The 14,249-nt window shown below is 43.1% G+C and overlaps 1 protein-coding gene across 2 annotated transcripts in view; it reads left to right on the top strand.

The window, feature by feature from the left end:
- Nucleotides 1-14,249, top strand: part of MALT1 (MALT1 paracaspase) — a 58,084-nt gene that overhangs the window by 29,524 nt on the left and 14,311 nt on the right. For both annotated transcript variants that reach the window (XM_045458306.1, XM_045458305.1), the window contains 3 exons: nucleotides 1,314-1,340; nucleotides 3,189-3,221; nucleotides 8,376-8,579. In XM_045458306.1, the coding sequence (XP_045314262.1) occupies nucleotides 1,314-1,340; nucleotides 3,189-3,221; nucleotides 8,376-8,579 (264 nt within the window). The remainder of the gene's footprint in view (nucleotides 1-1,313; nucleotides 1,341-3,188; nucleotides 3,222-8,375; nucleotides 8,580-14,249) is intronic.

The raw sequence follows: 14,249 nt of genomic DNA on the forward strand, positions 1-14,249 counted from the left end.
GGACTCACGAAACATGAGATCGTGATCTGAGCCAAAGTCAGACACTTAATCGACTGAGCCCCAAAGCTCAGGATTTTCTTTAGGGCAGTGAAACTATTCTGTATGCTCATCGTAACGGTGAATACTTGCATGCAAGTTTTTAAAACCATTTAGTAGGAGGCCAGAGGAGGGGGAATCCCTGGATGGAATGCTGAATGTAACCAAAGAATCTAAATGTATTACAAATGTAAAGTGAAGAGGGGATGGAAGAACAAGGTGCTGACCCAAGTAACTAGAAATGAATGACGTCTGTAAGAGAAGCAAGAGAAATTGTAGAGAGCTCTGTACAATTGATGTAGTGATTATTGATGATACTCTTTAGTTGATTTTACACCACAGAGAAGAATAAGTTCCTTCATGACATGAACAATGTAACATTTATAGTTTATTGTTCGTGTTAATTGGCATCTTCATAAGATTTACAAAGGAGAAACAGATGGCTATAATGTCATGGGTATTTGCTTAGATGATTTTATCTGTCCTTTAGGCAGAGAGTGCAGGTTAATAATTCTGAAAGTACTGTACCTCCAAAACACATTACATCGGTCTAACCATGAGAAAAGCATCAACTAATTCAAACAGAGAGAGGCTACAAAGCACCTCACCAGTAATCTTCACAACTGTCAAGGCCATCGAATCAAGGAAAGGCTCAGGAACTGCCACAACAAAGAACCCAGAGGGGCACCAGAAAATGTAATGTGGTGTCCTGAATGGGGTCCTGGAAAAAAAAAGAGAGAGAGAGAGAGAGAGAGAGAGAGAATATTAGTGGTTCATTAGTTGTGACAGATACACCTTACTAAACACAAGACGTTAAAATAGGGAAACTGGTGTTTACAGGAACTCTCTTTACTCTCTTCACATTAGTTCTGTAAACCTCAAACTGTTGGAAAAGTAAGAGTTTTTTAAGAAAGAAAAAATCATTTGAGATTGTTTCTTAGTTTCAGTAAGTTTACAGTTGAGGCCACAGACCTATCCCTTGACTCTTTTTTGTCCCAAAGGCCAGAATAGCTAAAACTCTGAACACATCATGAAGGAGTCTGTTCAGCTTTTTGCCATTCAGGGAGCACAGTCATGACTTTGAAGTCCTCGCTGACCCCAGCAGCCTTTCTCCGTGTTCACTGCTTGCGCACCTCCTCTTGGAAGGTGTTTGGAAAGTTCTAAACTGAACATGCCTGAATAGCTTGAAACCTACCTCTTTGATTGGTCTGACTGTTTGTGCCACGTGGGCAGTTTGATTATTTAAAACTAATCTATTTTCTCTTACTTCATTTTAGATGAATTAAATAATCTCGGATGCCCTGGTGAGTAATATAAATGTAAAATGTTAACTTGAATGTAACAACTTAAAGGTACTGTAGATATTCTTTGGCCACGGCGGTACTACTAAACTTTTTTCTTTACTAAAGTAATACAGTGGAGGATTGAAATTGGTACTGCTATGAAGTATAATTTCATGCAAGCGAAAGTATTGAAAATATTCTAGATTACAAGACTGTACAGACAGAAGCATGCTGCAGCCACAGAAAATATCAACGTATATTTTTATCATTGTGTACATGACTCTGTGGCCTAAAAAGGCAGTTACAGGGGGAAGTGCGTGATCTTTAGTTTGAAAGGCAAGAAACGGTCTTTGAAAGAATGACGGGGGTAACGTTTCCGAACTTGCCAGACTCCTGGGACCTAGTTCAGAGTTGCTCAATCATAGAACACACCTGAGCTAGTCGGGTGGCTTGTCTTTCTCTGAAGCAAGAGAGGATCACTGGTGCTGTACAGAGATACAGGCGGTCGTTGACCATGAAGAGACTGACAGCAGAAGTTTCCGTCACCCTGGCCACTTCTGACCAGATCAGATGTCTGAACAAGCGAAGCTGACGGGAAAGCCTTCGCTGTGGTGACACACATAGTAGTGCTGAGGACCACGTCAAGACAGGGGACGTCAGCATGGGCCTGAAATCCTGAAAGGCAGTGATGGAGCCTGTGAAAGTATCTGGAAATGAAACCTTACACAAACAGTTGAAGGAGGCGACTACATCATTGAATATTTACAGCGATCCCTCTTACTTCTCGGCAGGTCATTTCTCATGATTTTAGCACCATAACCAGCCTGCTTAGTTTCCTGCCCATATTTGACTAGTCAGCGTCTGCCATTGTGAGCAGTGACGGGGCCGTGCCCCCTACGCAGATGCAAATTAGACAGACCGGGTTGCCTCCCTTAGGGGGGTGCTGTCCTGCTGAGGAGTCTCGTGGGACTGTGCTTCAGACTCCAGACCCACACAGAATTAGGCCTTTTCCTAAATTGGCCTCTTATTTCTTGCCGTTCAGTGAACACTGTGAGAAGTTACCTCGGGAAAACTTTTATGAGAAACCGCCGCTAAGCCTCGGAGATTTTCTTGGCCCCCTCTTTCATTGTATCCTGATTCCTCAAGAATCAAAAGATGCCCCCCAAAGTGAGCCTTTGAAAAAGAGAACGTTTAAAAACTTGTAACAGGCTCCGGCGTTTTATATGTGCTGTTAAAAACGCAAACAGAGTTACCCTGTGTTGTGGTGGACACATCGCTGACTCCACTCCATCTTTCCCTGTGGCTTCTCCCGCGTGGTCCTGGGCGTGGGAGGTATTTGGCTCTAGGTATACAGATGGCGGAAAGCACGGACTATGGAACGAGGCTGACTGGCTCAGTTCCTTTGAGCCAGCTGCTTCATCTCCCTGTGCTCGGATTCCTTATTTATGTGATGGTGGAAAGATACACCTCGGAGACGAGTTGAGGTTTATTTGAATCCGTTACGTTTAAAGCACGCAGAACAGGACCCGGCAGACGTTCAGAAACCGTTCGGCGCTTCTGCCGGTGCCTGGTGCCACCGCCCGCCGTCTTCAGACTGGTTTCTACGCGGCCTGTTAAAGATCCCTACCCCCAGCCGTGGTGCTGAATTTCCGAAAATAGTCCCCTGTCCCGAGTCTAACTCTGCCCATCCAGGTATGTTTATCAAGAGTCTGAAAATCTTAAAATTACTGGTTAGCCGTTAGGAACCACATTCTGTCCTTTGCTGCTGCCGATCCTGCTGCTCATTGGTTCCGTGTATCTTTAACCCTGCAGATACTTGTATCACCGACAATAACATCCTATCTTTCTTGCATTTTTATCTTTTTGTAGACCATGAAGAGCAAACGGGTGATCAGCCTTTGGGTGAGTAGAGCTTTAAAATGCTTGGCCAAAATACAACTCTGCGCCGCTTTTATGGTGATCACGAAGGGATTCGAGACATTTTAATTTGGCAGCTGTTCCAAATACTTAAATGACGTCGAGACCAGATGTTTTATTTTGGATATTGCTAAAAGAAATTACAGCACATGGGGCTTAAAGAGATTATGAATTCAGTTTCTGGGGCCTAGCCAGCTTCTCTGGGGGGGATTTCTTTGTTTTGGCAACACGCAGACAAACAAGTAGGTAAACAAGAAACTTGTACGTGTTACAGAGAAGTGATGAATACTAATACGATCGCTTGGTGGGGTTGGCGGTTGGAGAAGCAGCGGAGAGGTTGCGATAGCAGCTTTACGTTTTAAAGGAGAGAAAGACCTGCCAGACGGAACAGAGTTTCGTCAGCACACAGTTGTAGACAGTGAGCCAGTGTGTTGTATTCTGGGGACAGCCAACAACACACAGTCCCCTAGAGCACAAAGAGAAAGCGGGGGAGAGGTCGGAAGACACCAGACCTTGAGGAGCCCCGTTTGTCTCGCAAGCCATTGGAAGGAGACTTGTTGGTAGAGGGCTGAGAGTTGTGTCTCTTAAAGGCCAGTCTTGTACAGGCATAGAAAGTAAACTGGAGGGCAGTGATGTTCTTGGGGTTTTTTTTCTTTTCTTTTCTTTTCTTTTTTTTTTTTTTTCTTCTTTTTTTGGTTAGGAGGAAAGTTAAGAGACCGTTGCAGTAGTCAGTAGTCTAGATAAGAAATCACGAGAATCTGAACTAAGATAGTACCAGTGAGAACGCAGGAGACAAAGCAGACTCAAAAGATCTTGAGGCGATAGAATCAGTAAGCTGTTCTTATCACCTTGCTGTAGGGCATAAAAAGTAGACAGGCGTCACCATGCTTGCTCGGATTCCTGCTTGGACCACTAGGTGGGCAGCTATACAACCCACTGAGTTAGAGGACACAGAATGAAAAGCAAGATTCAGGGGATAGGTGACTATCCGTTTGAGACCTAACCCGTCTGAGGCATTTGCATCACGTTAGGTGAGGACACACAGCAGCCGGCGGCAGCAGCCGTTGTATGTATGGATCTGGAGCTGTAAGGGAAGGCCAGGATTAGAGACACAGGAGCATCATCAGCGTAGAGGTGGAAATTCAAACCGAGGGGTAGCCCGCAACAGATTGCCAAAGGCCACAGAGAAAACAGCACAAACTGGGTAACTTTTGGAGGGAGCAGGGGGCCCATAGAGTATTTTTTAACCATTAGAATCATTTGTCACTAATCAGATACTATATAAAAATCTAGATTTCTAGGTTCTTTTGAAAAGTGGTAGCTTTTGACCGGTAGTTACGGCTGAATAGTGGCTGCCCCTTGGCAGAGTGCTTGTGCCCCCCCGTTTTCCTGTTGTACAGCCTCGGGCCTGCTTCACTGTCTCCCCCTTTCTCTGTCTTCCTCCCCTCCTTCCCCATTTGGTCTTGCCATGTTGCTAAATTTCTTTACATTGTGGCTGGGTCTCAAAAGCGGGAGTCGTCAGGACTCCCTAAGGCTTAGACCCAGAACTGGCGATCGTCTCGCCAAATTATGCTGTTCAAAGAGAATCACAGGGCAGCCCAGATTCGGGGGTCGGAGCCTTGCTGAGGGCAAGGATGGGGTGGCTGCTCGGAGGTTCTCTTCTACCACATCTGTAAATGTAGGCATGGGCTAAGGAACTTGGACTTTATTTTGAGGGACATAGAGATGAAAAGATTCTGTCAGATTTGGGGCTAGTACTCCATTTTTGGTAGCCAAAGGTTTGTGTTTTGTGTTTTTTTGGTTTTTTGGTTTTTTTTAATAGCACTTAATCTATGTCAAGTTTTTTTCCAGGAGCTCCTGAATATTATTTATTTTGGATGAGATGAGTAACACACTATTAGAATAATTAGATGTGGAACGAATGCTCTAACATTGTGTCGCTTTTTAAAGAATATATTGCATTAAGCTTTGGAAGATGCCTGGGATCATGTAGTTAAAATACCTTTCTGAAGTGGTTTTATTATTCTATTGTTTAATCAACTGGCATTTATGTTTCCTTTTTCCAATAAATGGTTTGTGTTCAAGAAATTGTGGGTGGCTCTTACAGTAAATGTTTTTCTTCAGAAGATTTCTTCCATTTATTTTTATCACTTGAAAACCATCATGAATTGCTTATGTAGTTGCTATTTTGAAATTGTCTTTGATTCCTCACTCTTCTCTCCCCAGCTTTGCATTTTACCGCTTCTTGTTCTGTCATATCTCTGAAGTCTGGCTTTTCCTTTTCCTTCCTACGACCAATTCCCGGAATGGGTCTTTGTCATCTCTGTGTTGACCACTGCGGTCTGCTTCTCATCCCAAATACACCCCAGTTCACCTGTCCTTCACAAGTAGATTGGGCAAGGTAAGATTTACTTACCCATCCTCTTCATTACCATTAAACTCGAGAAAATGCCCTGCGACATTTTAGGAATTGGCTATTAAAAACTTATCATTGGGGAAGATTGTTTAAAGAGCTGTGGTCAACTATTGATACATAGATTTTAAGCCACAGAGTTCTCAAGTTGCTGAACCCTGGCCCTCTGAAAACTGTACCAGGTGTTCTTTCTAAGTAACAAAACCAGTGAATAAGGAAATGACATTGGCAAACACAAGCTCAGTTTGACAACTGGTCTTTTTTCCCCCAGACTCTAGTGATTTTTTCTGGTACATCCCTTATACTTGTGTTTTGCCAATAAAACGTAGTCTAAAACATGTATTAGAATTAAATTATCATAATATTCCATCAGAATCACCTCTGTGATTTACAAACACTTTACTACCTGAATAACTTTGGGAACCCATGATTTGGGCTGGACCATGTAAGTCAGACATTCTCTTACTTCCCCTCACTTAGAGGTAGATTGCACTGAGGCTGTCACTGTATCGATGGGTCCGAATTCTGATAGGGTTGCTGGGCTCCCGGAAAAAGCACTGAAAATTTTCTTTCTGTGGATTAGTCAGGTAACAGTCTTGCTCTAGAGTGGGTACTTTGGTGTAAGGGTACATACCTAGTTTATTTAAGAAGAAATCTAAAAAAAAAAAAAAAAAAAAAGATCCAAGAAAGGTTAAGTTTTATACTGCCTCCTGTTGGAATCTATCCTGAGTGTCCTCTGCTTTTTCAATGATTTTTTTTTTTTTTTCAATGAACGGGGGAGGGGCAGAGAGAGAGGGAGACACAGAATCGGAAACAGGCTCCAGGCTCTGAGCCATCAGCCCAGAGCCTGACTCGGGGCTCAAAGTCACGGACCGCGAGATCATGACCTGGCTAAAGTCGGACGCTTAACCGACTGCGCCACCCAGGCGCCCCTTTCAATGATTTTTAGAACTAAAGGCAGTTCAATAGAAACTTTATGTCTGAAGTCTTTGTATTCAATGAAGTAGTCTTGATAATTGGCCTTTTTCTTTTGAATAAAAGAAGAGATTATCATTTGTATAGGACTTGAAGTGACTTTTTACTGAATTAGAAATGTTTAAGGGGCGTCTGGATGGCTCAGTCGGTTAAGCGTCTGACTCTTGATTTTGGCTCGGGACACAGTCTCATGGTCCGTGAGACAGAGCACCGCGTCGGGCTCCATGCTGACCGTGCCGAGCCTGCTTGGGATTCTCTCTCTCTGCCCTTCCCCCGCTTTCTCTCTGTCTCAAAATAAATAAAAAAGCATTAAAATCTTTTTTTAATGTTTATCATTTCATTTTTTTTCTAAAATATGTGTATTCATGAGAATAAGCAATTTGCAAGAAATCTCTAAGAATGTAAATACAGAATACAGATACCATGACCTAAAAGTATTGGGGCTTTTCACAAAGTAGGGTTTTCTTTCACTTTAAGAGAGTCCCATTCTTGGAGTTGGTGCTAGTTTTTCTCCAGACCTCACTTAACATTAGATTTAAATGTTCTGTGGAAAGAAAAGAAATTTCACCAAAGAGTTTTGATCAATTTAATGATTTGAAACATCTGAAATTCTATTCCGTATGGCAGACATCACGTCAGCAATGTGATTATTTGTGCCTGTTTCAGTTTCATCGAAGTCGTATTCATAATTTATAAATAAACTACTTAGTAGCACTTAGTGACAGAGGTTGGTCACCTAAGTCCTGGCCTGTGTCGGGAGGTGGCTCAAGGTCCTACCCAGTGTGGCTCTTCAGCCAAGTGCTCTTGTTACACCTTCCTCACTGCCCCCTGGTGTCTCCGTCACATTTCTGCCATGACCTGTGCTGCACATACGAGCCCTCCAGAAAAACATTGTAATAGGTTACTGCTGTCATGGCGCAGCCTCAACTCTTTAACCGCTAACCCCGCCCCCGACTAGCAAACGTATAGTTTTGAAGACGAGCCTTCTACAGCCGTTTTTGGACAAGCAACACACGTGATAAAGCTAGGTGGTACTTTTTAAGGCATCGGTGTGGATCATTTTGCCCCTTGAAAATAGGAAAATTCTTTGTCTAAGAGTACACCTTTGAGCAGAGTCTCTGCACTGAGGTCAGAAAAGAAACTGTTAAGATATTCATACGAAAAGTTTTCACATATCCCTAAGGTCACCCAAATGACCTTTTTAAGAAACCAAAAGGAAACAATACATCAGCTGAGAAAATTCAGATACAGTTCTTGTTAAGTCCCTGCCTTTCTCTCCTCTTTGGTTTTCCCCTTGCTTGCTCTGATGAGAATTTGTCCTGTTCCTCTTTTTGGTATTTATTTTTGCTTTTTTTTTTAAGCCTTTTCCGCTGTCAGCAAAACAGAACCTAATTTGATGGGAACCCAGTTACTAACATTGCTTGTTTAAATTTGCTCTAAAAGCTAGTTGAATATTATACTCTTTATTTTTGTTGTAACTCAGTACAAGTATGTGGCTTCCTATGCAGTTCATCAATAGCCTTGGCCCGAGTGAGCACGAATAAGTCTAGTCTCTGTTGTCTATCAGCCTGTGCTCCTCACTGGAGTTTTCCACATAAAGTAGTACCTCTAAAATGAAATTAAATTAGAACAAGATCTTAATTCGTAAAGCATACAATTTGTTATAATTCTACCATTTCCATAGGTCTTACTTTAATCTTAATCTTTATATCCTCCCTTTAAATCCCCTCTCTCTCTCTTTTTTTTAACAGCAAAGGACAAGGTTGCTCTTTTGATAGGAAATATGAATTACTGGGAACACCCCAAGCTCAAAGCTCCTTTGGTGGATGTGTACGAGTTGACCAACTTGTTAAGACAACTAGATTTCAAAGTTGTTTCGCTGTTGGATCTCACTGAGTATGAGATGCGAAATGCCGTGGATGAATTTTTACTCCTTTTAGACAAAGGAGTTTATGGTAAGATACTTACAGGCCTGTTTTTATAATTAGCCACTCTTCGTTGCACAAGTTAGGTTAAGCGGTAAAAATCAGAAAATGGTCCGATTTGATCATTGTTGAAGTGAACAGGTTGTTGAAGTGAAGGAAGAGTTTTGTTCTTGTAAAGACGATGGATTTGATCTTCGTTCTGTAGCTCCATGTGAATAACTAATTAACTCAAGTGTCTTTACTTTAATGTCTCTTGTGAAAACATTTTTGTTCTTATTAGAGTAATTCTTTCCAGTCTTCAGTGATTTTGGTTTTTATTGATAAGAGCTGAAGTACAGTAAAGCTCAATGGCCAAATGGCCAATTGTATACTCATATATGTACAGTATTGCTGTGTGTGTGTGTGTGTGTGTGTGTGTGTGTGTGTGTAGTACGAAAGGTACCCGAATGTACCTTCTTTATGTTTGTTTCCTTTTTCTAACTATTTCATGGCATTTTCTAATCCTTTAATGGGAACTGGAATTTAGCAAGGATTTGTTAGTGAATGAAACATACGAAAACAGTTTGTAAACTAAAGCTCTGCACAAACATAGTCAAAGGTGGGCCTCCACAAAAATTCTAACAGTAAATTTGTAATCATTTTATTCCTTCCCTCATTTAAATATGTTAAGAACACCACATATATGGTAAAGATTTTTTAAAGAGACAGAGTATGTTGTCAGGAGTAAGTAATCTCTTTGGTAACTTGCTTTTTTAAATGAGGACAGCCACAAAAGGCAGGCCAGCCGGCGGGCTCATTTGGGCTGTATTTCACAGGGGGTGGGACTGTGATGCAGTGCGATCACATTTGATTGCCAGGGAAGTGGCATTTCCAGGCCTGTTATTAGGCATGCTGGTGATAAATAAAAAGTATCCGTTTGAAAGCTTTTATATCTTTCAAATTATTTTACTTCAGTAATTTCTAAATAGATTAATTTCTAAATTCAGCCTTTTATTTGTAATGAGACTGATATGATGAGGTAAGCTTGGTGGAATTGCTAATGAGGCTCAAAGGATTTTTTAATTTTGTCTTTAGTGTTCATTTATTTTTGAGAGAGAGACAGAGTGCAACTGGGGGAGGGGCAGAGACAGAGGGAGACACAGAATCCGAAGCAGGCTCCAGGCTCCGAGCTGTCAGCACAGAGCCCAATGCGGGGCTCGAACTCACGAACCGTGAGATCGTGACCTGAGCTGAAGTCGGACGCTCAACCGACTGAGCCACCCAGGCACCCCTCATTCTCATTTCTTACTGAAATTGTCACCTTAGCTTTAAGTCCTTTGTCTAGCTTAAACCAAAACTTTTAATTGCGCCTGTAAAGTAGAAAACCGGAAATATTAAAAAGTTGTGGCAAGAAGAGCTCAGCTTGTGCTGAGGCTTTGCCCCGATACAAAAACACCATCGGGGCGTGTGGGCGGCTCCATCGGTTGAGTGGCCCACTCTCGATTTCAGCTCAGGTCATGGTCTCACGGTTCGTGAGTTCATGCCCCACATCAGTCTCTGCACTGACAGCACAGAGCCTGCTTGGAATTCCCTCTCTCCTCTCTGCCCCTCCCCTGCTCGCTTGCTCTCGGCTCTCTAAGTAAATAAATAAATGTTAAAGTTTTCTGTTTTGAAGCGTTGTGCATACCCCAGGCATCAGGCACATCTGATGCAGACGTAAGTGTGGCAGAGGCTTCGCGTCACGGGGCCTTCCTCCTGCACTGTGCCTTCACCTCCAGTTGACGGCCTGTGGGGTGGGGGAGGCCAAGGCAGAGCTGTGGGAGAATTTCAGCACGAACGACTTCAGATACGGAAAGCATACGCATCCAGGCTTATGCCCTTTTATATCATGTTGCCCATGGGTTTGTAAAAGAAGCAAAAGTTGCCCCAAAACAGAAAGTAGGTAACTCACTTTGAAAACATATATAAACCTAAAAAACACCCCCTGAGAACAGAAATAACTGATCTCTACTACATGTCCTTGAAGACAGGTGAAGGTAAAGGTTTCTAGTTGTCACACGTAGATGGCTATGAGAGAGAGTAACTGAAATCCCCCCCCACACTGTGCCTTCCTGCATTCTCCACCTGCTGCGGTTCGGCTGTGCTTTGGTGGAGAAGGATATTGGAGTCTGGTCAGAAAGTGGCCAAGTCTCGTTTACCCTGGAGGAGTTGTTCAGTTCAGAGCTGCGTGGTGAGGTGGGGGCCTTAAGTCAGCTCGCTTGTGCTCAGCGCTCCGGCTTTTCTGCTGACTAGTGTGGAACCGTAACTAAGCTATTTAACTTTTATAAGCAAAAAAGGATTTATGAAATGGATAGACTAACCTAACGAAGTGATTGCAGAATAAATAAAGGTAAAATAATTATCCCCGTGCCTGGCACAGTAAAAGTATTATCGGTATAATTTCCTGAATTCCAGTTTGTCTGCATCTTTAGGTGCGAGGTTTGAACCAGATAGCATTCCACTCGAGGCCTCAATTAGAGAACCCCAGCTTTCATATATTTTTATATATTAAGGTTCAGCCTAAGGTTTCATTTGGAAGAAAAAAAAAGGAGTTTTTTAAATGATAGTGTAGCGAAGCCATGGAAAACCAGCTCACTGTCATTTTATATTTTCTGAGAGTAAAGTTAACTAGAAGGCCAGCAGCAGCTTATAAAGAGACCGTGGAGTATAGCACAGTGGTTGGCCTGGCCAGCATCCAGACTCTGGTTCCGTCCCTTATTAGTCATGTGGATTTACATGAACCATTAAACCTCTCAGTGTGTCAGTATTTCCATCTGTAAAAGGTGGGTGATAATATAACCGCCTGGTTACGAGAAATACGAGGATTATAGGTGGTGATAACTATACAACTAAAGCACTTTATTCAGACTGTGTCTGGCACACAGGAAGAGCTATGTAGGCTGACGGTGACAGTGGTGGTGGCAGTGACTGTCCTCGTCAGAGCACCGTGCTAGGTGCACTGCAGCTCAACTCCGGTGGGACCGTCTTCCGTTTCGGCAGTTCTCTTCTCTGTAGGCGAGAATAAATATCTGTAATAAACTATGTCCTTGGAAATCATGTTCCCAAGAAACAGGATTCCCTAAAGGTCTAATGGACAGGATTAGATTTGTAACCACATTAAATTTCCTGTCATTTGGGGCGCCTCGGCTGGCGACTCTTGGTCCCAGGGTCGTGAGTTCAAGCTGCGTGTTGAGTGTAGAGATTACTTAAATAAGTAAATAAACTTAAAAAAAAAATACTTTGGTCATTTTATAAAGATGCCTATTTTGTACCTCTATCCTTTGAGTAATGCGATAATTGATTAAATTAATTGGCAGTAATAGAGATGAATTCTTAAAATACAATGATTTGGCCTAGTTTGTTGTACATAAAAATGTTTAATCTCCTGCCATACTATTTGGATGTAGACTTTGATACGAAATGCTTCCACTTTCCATAAGTCATGTTGGTGCGGAGAAAGGTTTTTTGTTCCTGTAAGTGCCTTAATTTCAATGATTGCCGAGTGGGACGTATGGCATTGAAGTAACAGGCCATGCTTAGGTGTCCCTGGTTGACGGAGCTTACACCTTCCCTTGAACTTGCTGCTTCTCCCAAGTTACGTCTCGCTAGAGGCAGATGTGTCAAATGATAACAGTGGGGACAATACTCAAGCTGCCTGGTTGGCTGTCTTAAGTAACATCAGTTGTAGAAATGGTACCGTTTGTACTGAAAATCAGACCCTTTATAGAAAGTTCTCTGGATCCAGCTCTCTCCTGATTGGTTTGCATTGTTAATTAATGCATTGAAAAGTATTTACTGAATTCCTTAATATATCCATAGCACAGATAAAGGAGTATGCTAGGTGTCGAAGGAGATACGAAAAATAAAGAACATGATTTATACTCTCAAAACTCTATGGGGCGCCTGGGTGGCGCAGTCGGTTAAGCGTCCGACTTCACCAGGTCACGATCTCGCGGTCCATGAGTTCGAGCCCCGCGTCAGGCTCTGGGCTGATGGCTCAGAGCCTGGAGCCTGTTTCCGATTCTGTGTCTCCCTCTCTCTCTGCCCCTCCCCCACTCATGCTCTGTCTCTCTCTGTCCCAAAAATAAATAAACGTTGAAAAAAAAAAAAAAAAAAAAAACTCTAAGTCCCTTAATATAATGAGGAAAAAATTAAAAATGCTTTTCTTGGAGTTGGAACACCTATCAGCTGTATGATTGTAAGCAAATCACTTACCTTTTTCATTTTCTCACCTATAAAATATGGATATAAATCACTTAAACATTGTTACGTGGATTAAAATCAGTTCACGTATATGAACGTATTTTCAGAACCGTGAGAAAGCTATACAAACGTATAAGATTAATGTCTCTTATGAGCATTTTTACCAAAGAAATTAAATATGCATAGAACTGTAAGGTGTCCCTAAAAGCCAGTGTGTGATTATGTGTCAGAGAGTGCTGCCACACGGCTTCACAGCAGGGAGAGACCGAAGTGTCAGAAAGCTGGAAACCAGGTGATAACCTGCTGAGGGTCCTGAGCGTGAGATAACCCTTGAGGAATTGCCATGATGTGGGTAGATGGGAAGGAGGGAGAGTAACTGAGGCAGAGTCGTGAAGGTTACAAATGAGCATACCTTGCTTTGGGAAGCGGTGAACAGACCGATGGGGAAGAGAGTCCCATTTTGGACACAGGTTTCCCGCTGTGTGAGCGTTCCCAGGCCCAGACAGCCTTTTCTGGTACCTCCGGACACATCTTGCTGACGGATGCACAAGATACATTGAGATACAACCCAGATGCTCCCAGACACAGCTCAGAGGTCTGGCGGTTTGCTGCCGGGATGCTGAGCGTGGATCCCGGGGAAGGAGCCGGCGGTGCCTCTCTCTCTGCTTGGCTGTGTTCTGCCTCCAAATGACTCGCTGCAAACAAACACTAAATGCCATTTCTGCTTTTTGCCTTTTTTTCATAAAAGCAAAACGTCTCAGGGCTCCTGGGTGGCTCAGTTAAGCGTCCGACTTTGGCTCAGGCCATGATCTCGTGGTCTGTGGGTTCGAGATCTGCATCTGGCTCTGTGCTGACAGCTCAGGGCCGGGAGCCTGCTTCGGATCCTGTCTCCCTCCCTCTCTGCCCCTCCCCCGCTCATGCTCTCCTTCCCTCTCTCCCTTCCTCTGTCTCTCTCAAAAATAAATAATCATTAAAAAAAAGTCCTCTTTAGATTCCTTTGGTTAGCAAAACCAGACACTGTAATGTGGGTCTCTCTTAAAGGCAGAGTGGCGTGGCACAAACTTTAAAAAAGTGAGGGTGGGGCGCCTGGGTGGCGCAGTCGGTTGAGCGTCCGACTTCGGCTCAGGTCACGATCTCGCGGTTCATGAGTTCGAGCCCCACGTCGGGCTCTGTGCTGACAGCTCAGAGCCTGGAGCCTGTTTCGGATTCTGTGTCTCCCTCTTTCTCTGACCGCCCCCTGTTCATGCTCTCTCTCTCCCTCTGTCTCAAAAATAAATAAATGTTAAAAAAAAAAAAAGTGAGGGGTGCCTGTCCTTGATAAAGAAGTATATAAATTCTACTGTTTTGAAACGTACAGTTCGGTGGCTTTAGCGTATTCACATCAGTCACCTAATTCCAGAACATTTTCATCACCCCAGAAAGAATCTCCACGTCCGTTAGCCGTCACTCGTCATTCCTCTTTGTCCCAGACCCCTGGTA

This window comes from Leopardus geoffroyi, chromosome D3 (genome assembly GCF_018350155.1).
Source record: "Leopardus geoffroyi isolate Oge1 chromosome D3, O.geoffroyi_Oge1_pat1.0, whole genome shotgun sequence".
Taxonomy (NCBI): Eukaryota; Metazoa; Chordata; class Mammalia; order Carnivora; family Felidae; genus Leopardus; species Leopardus geoffroyi.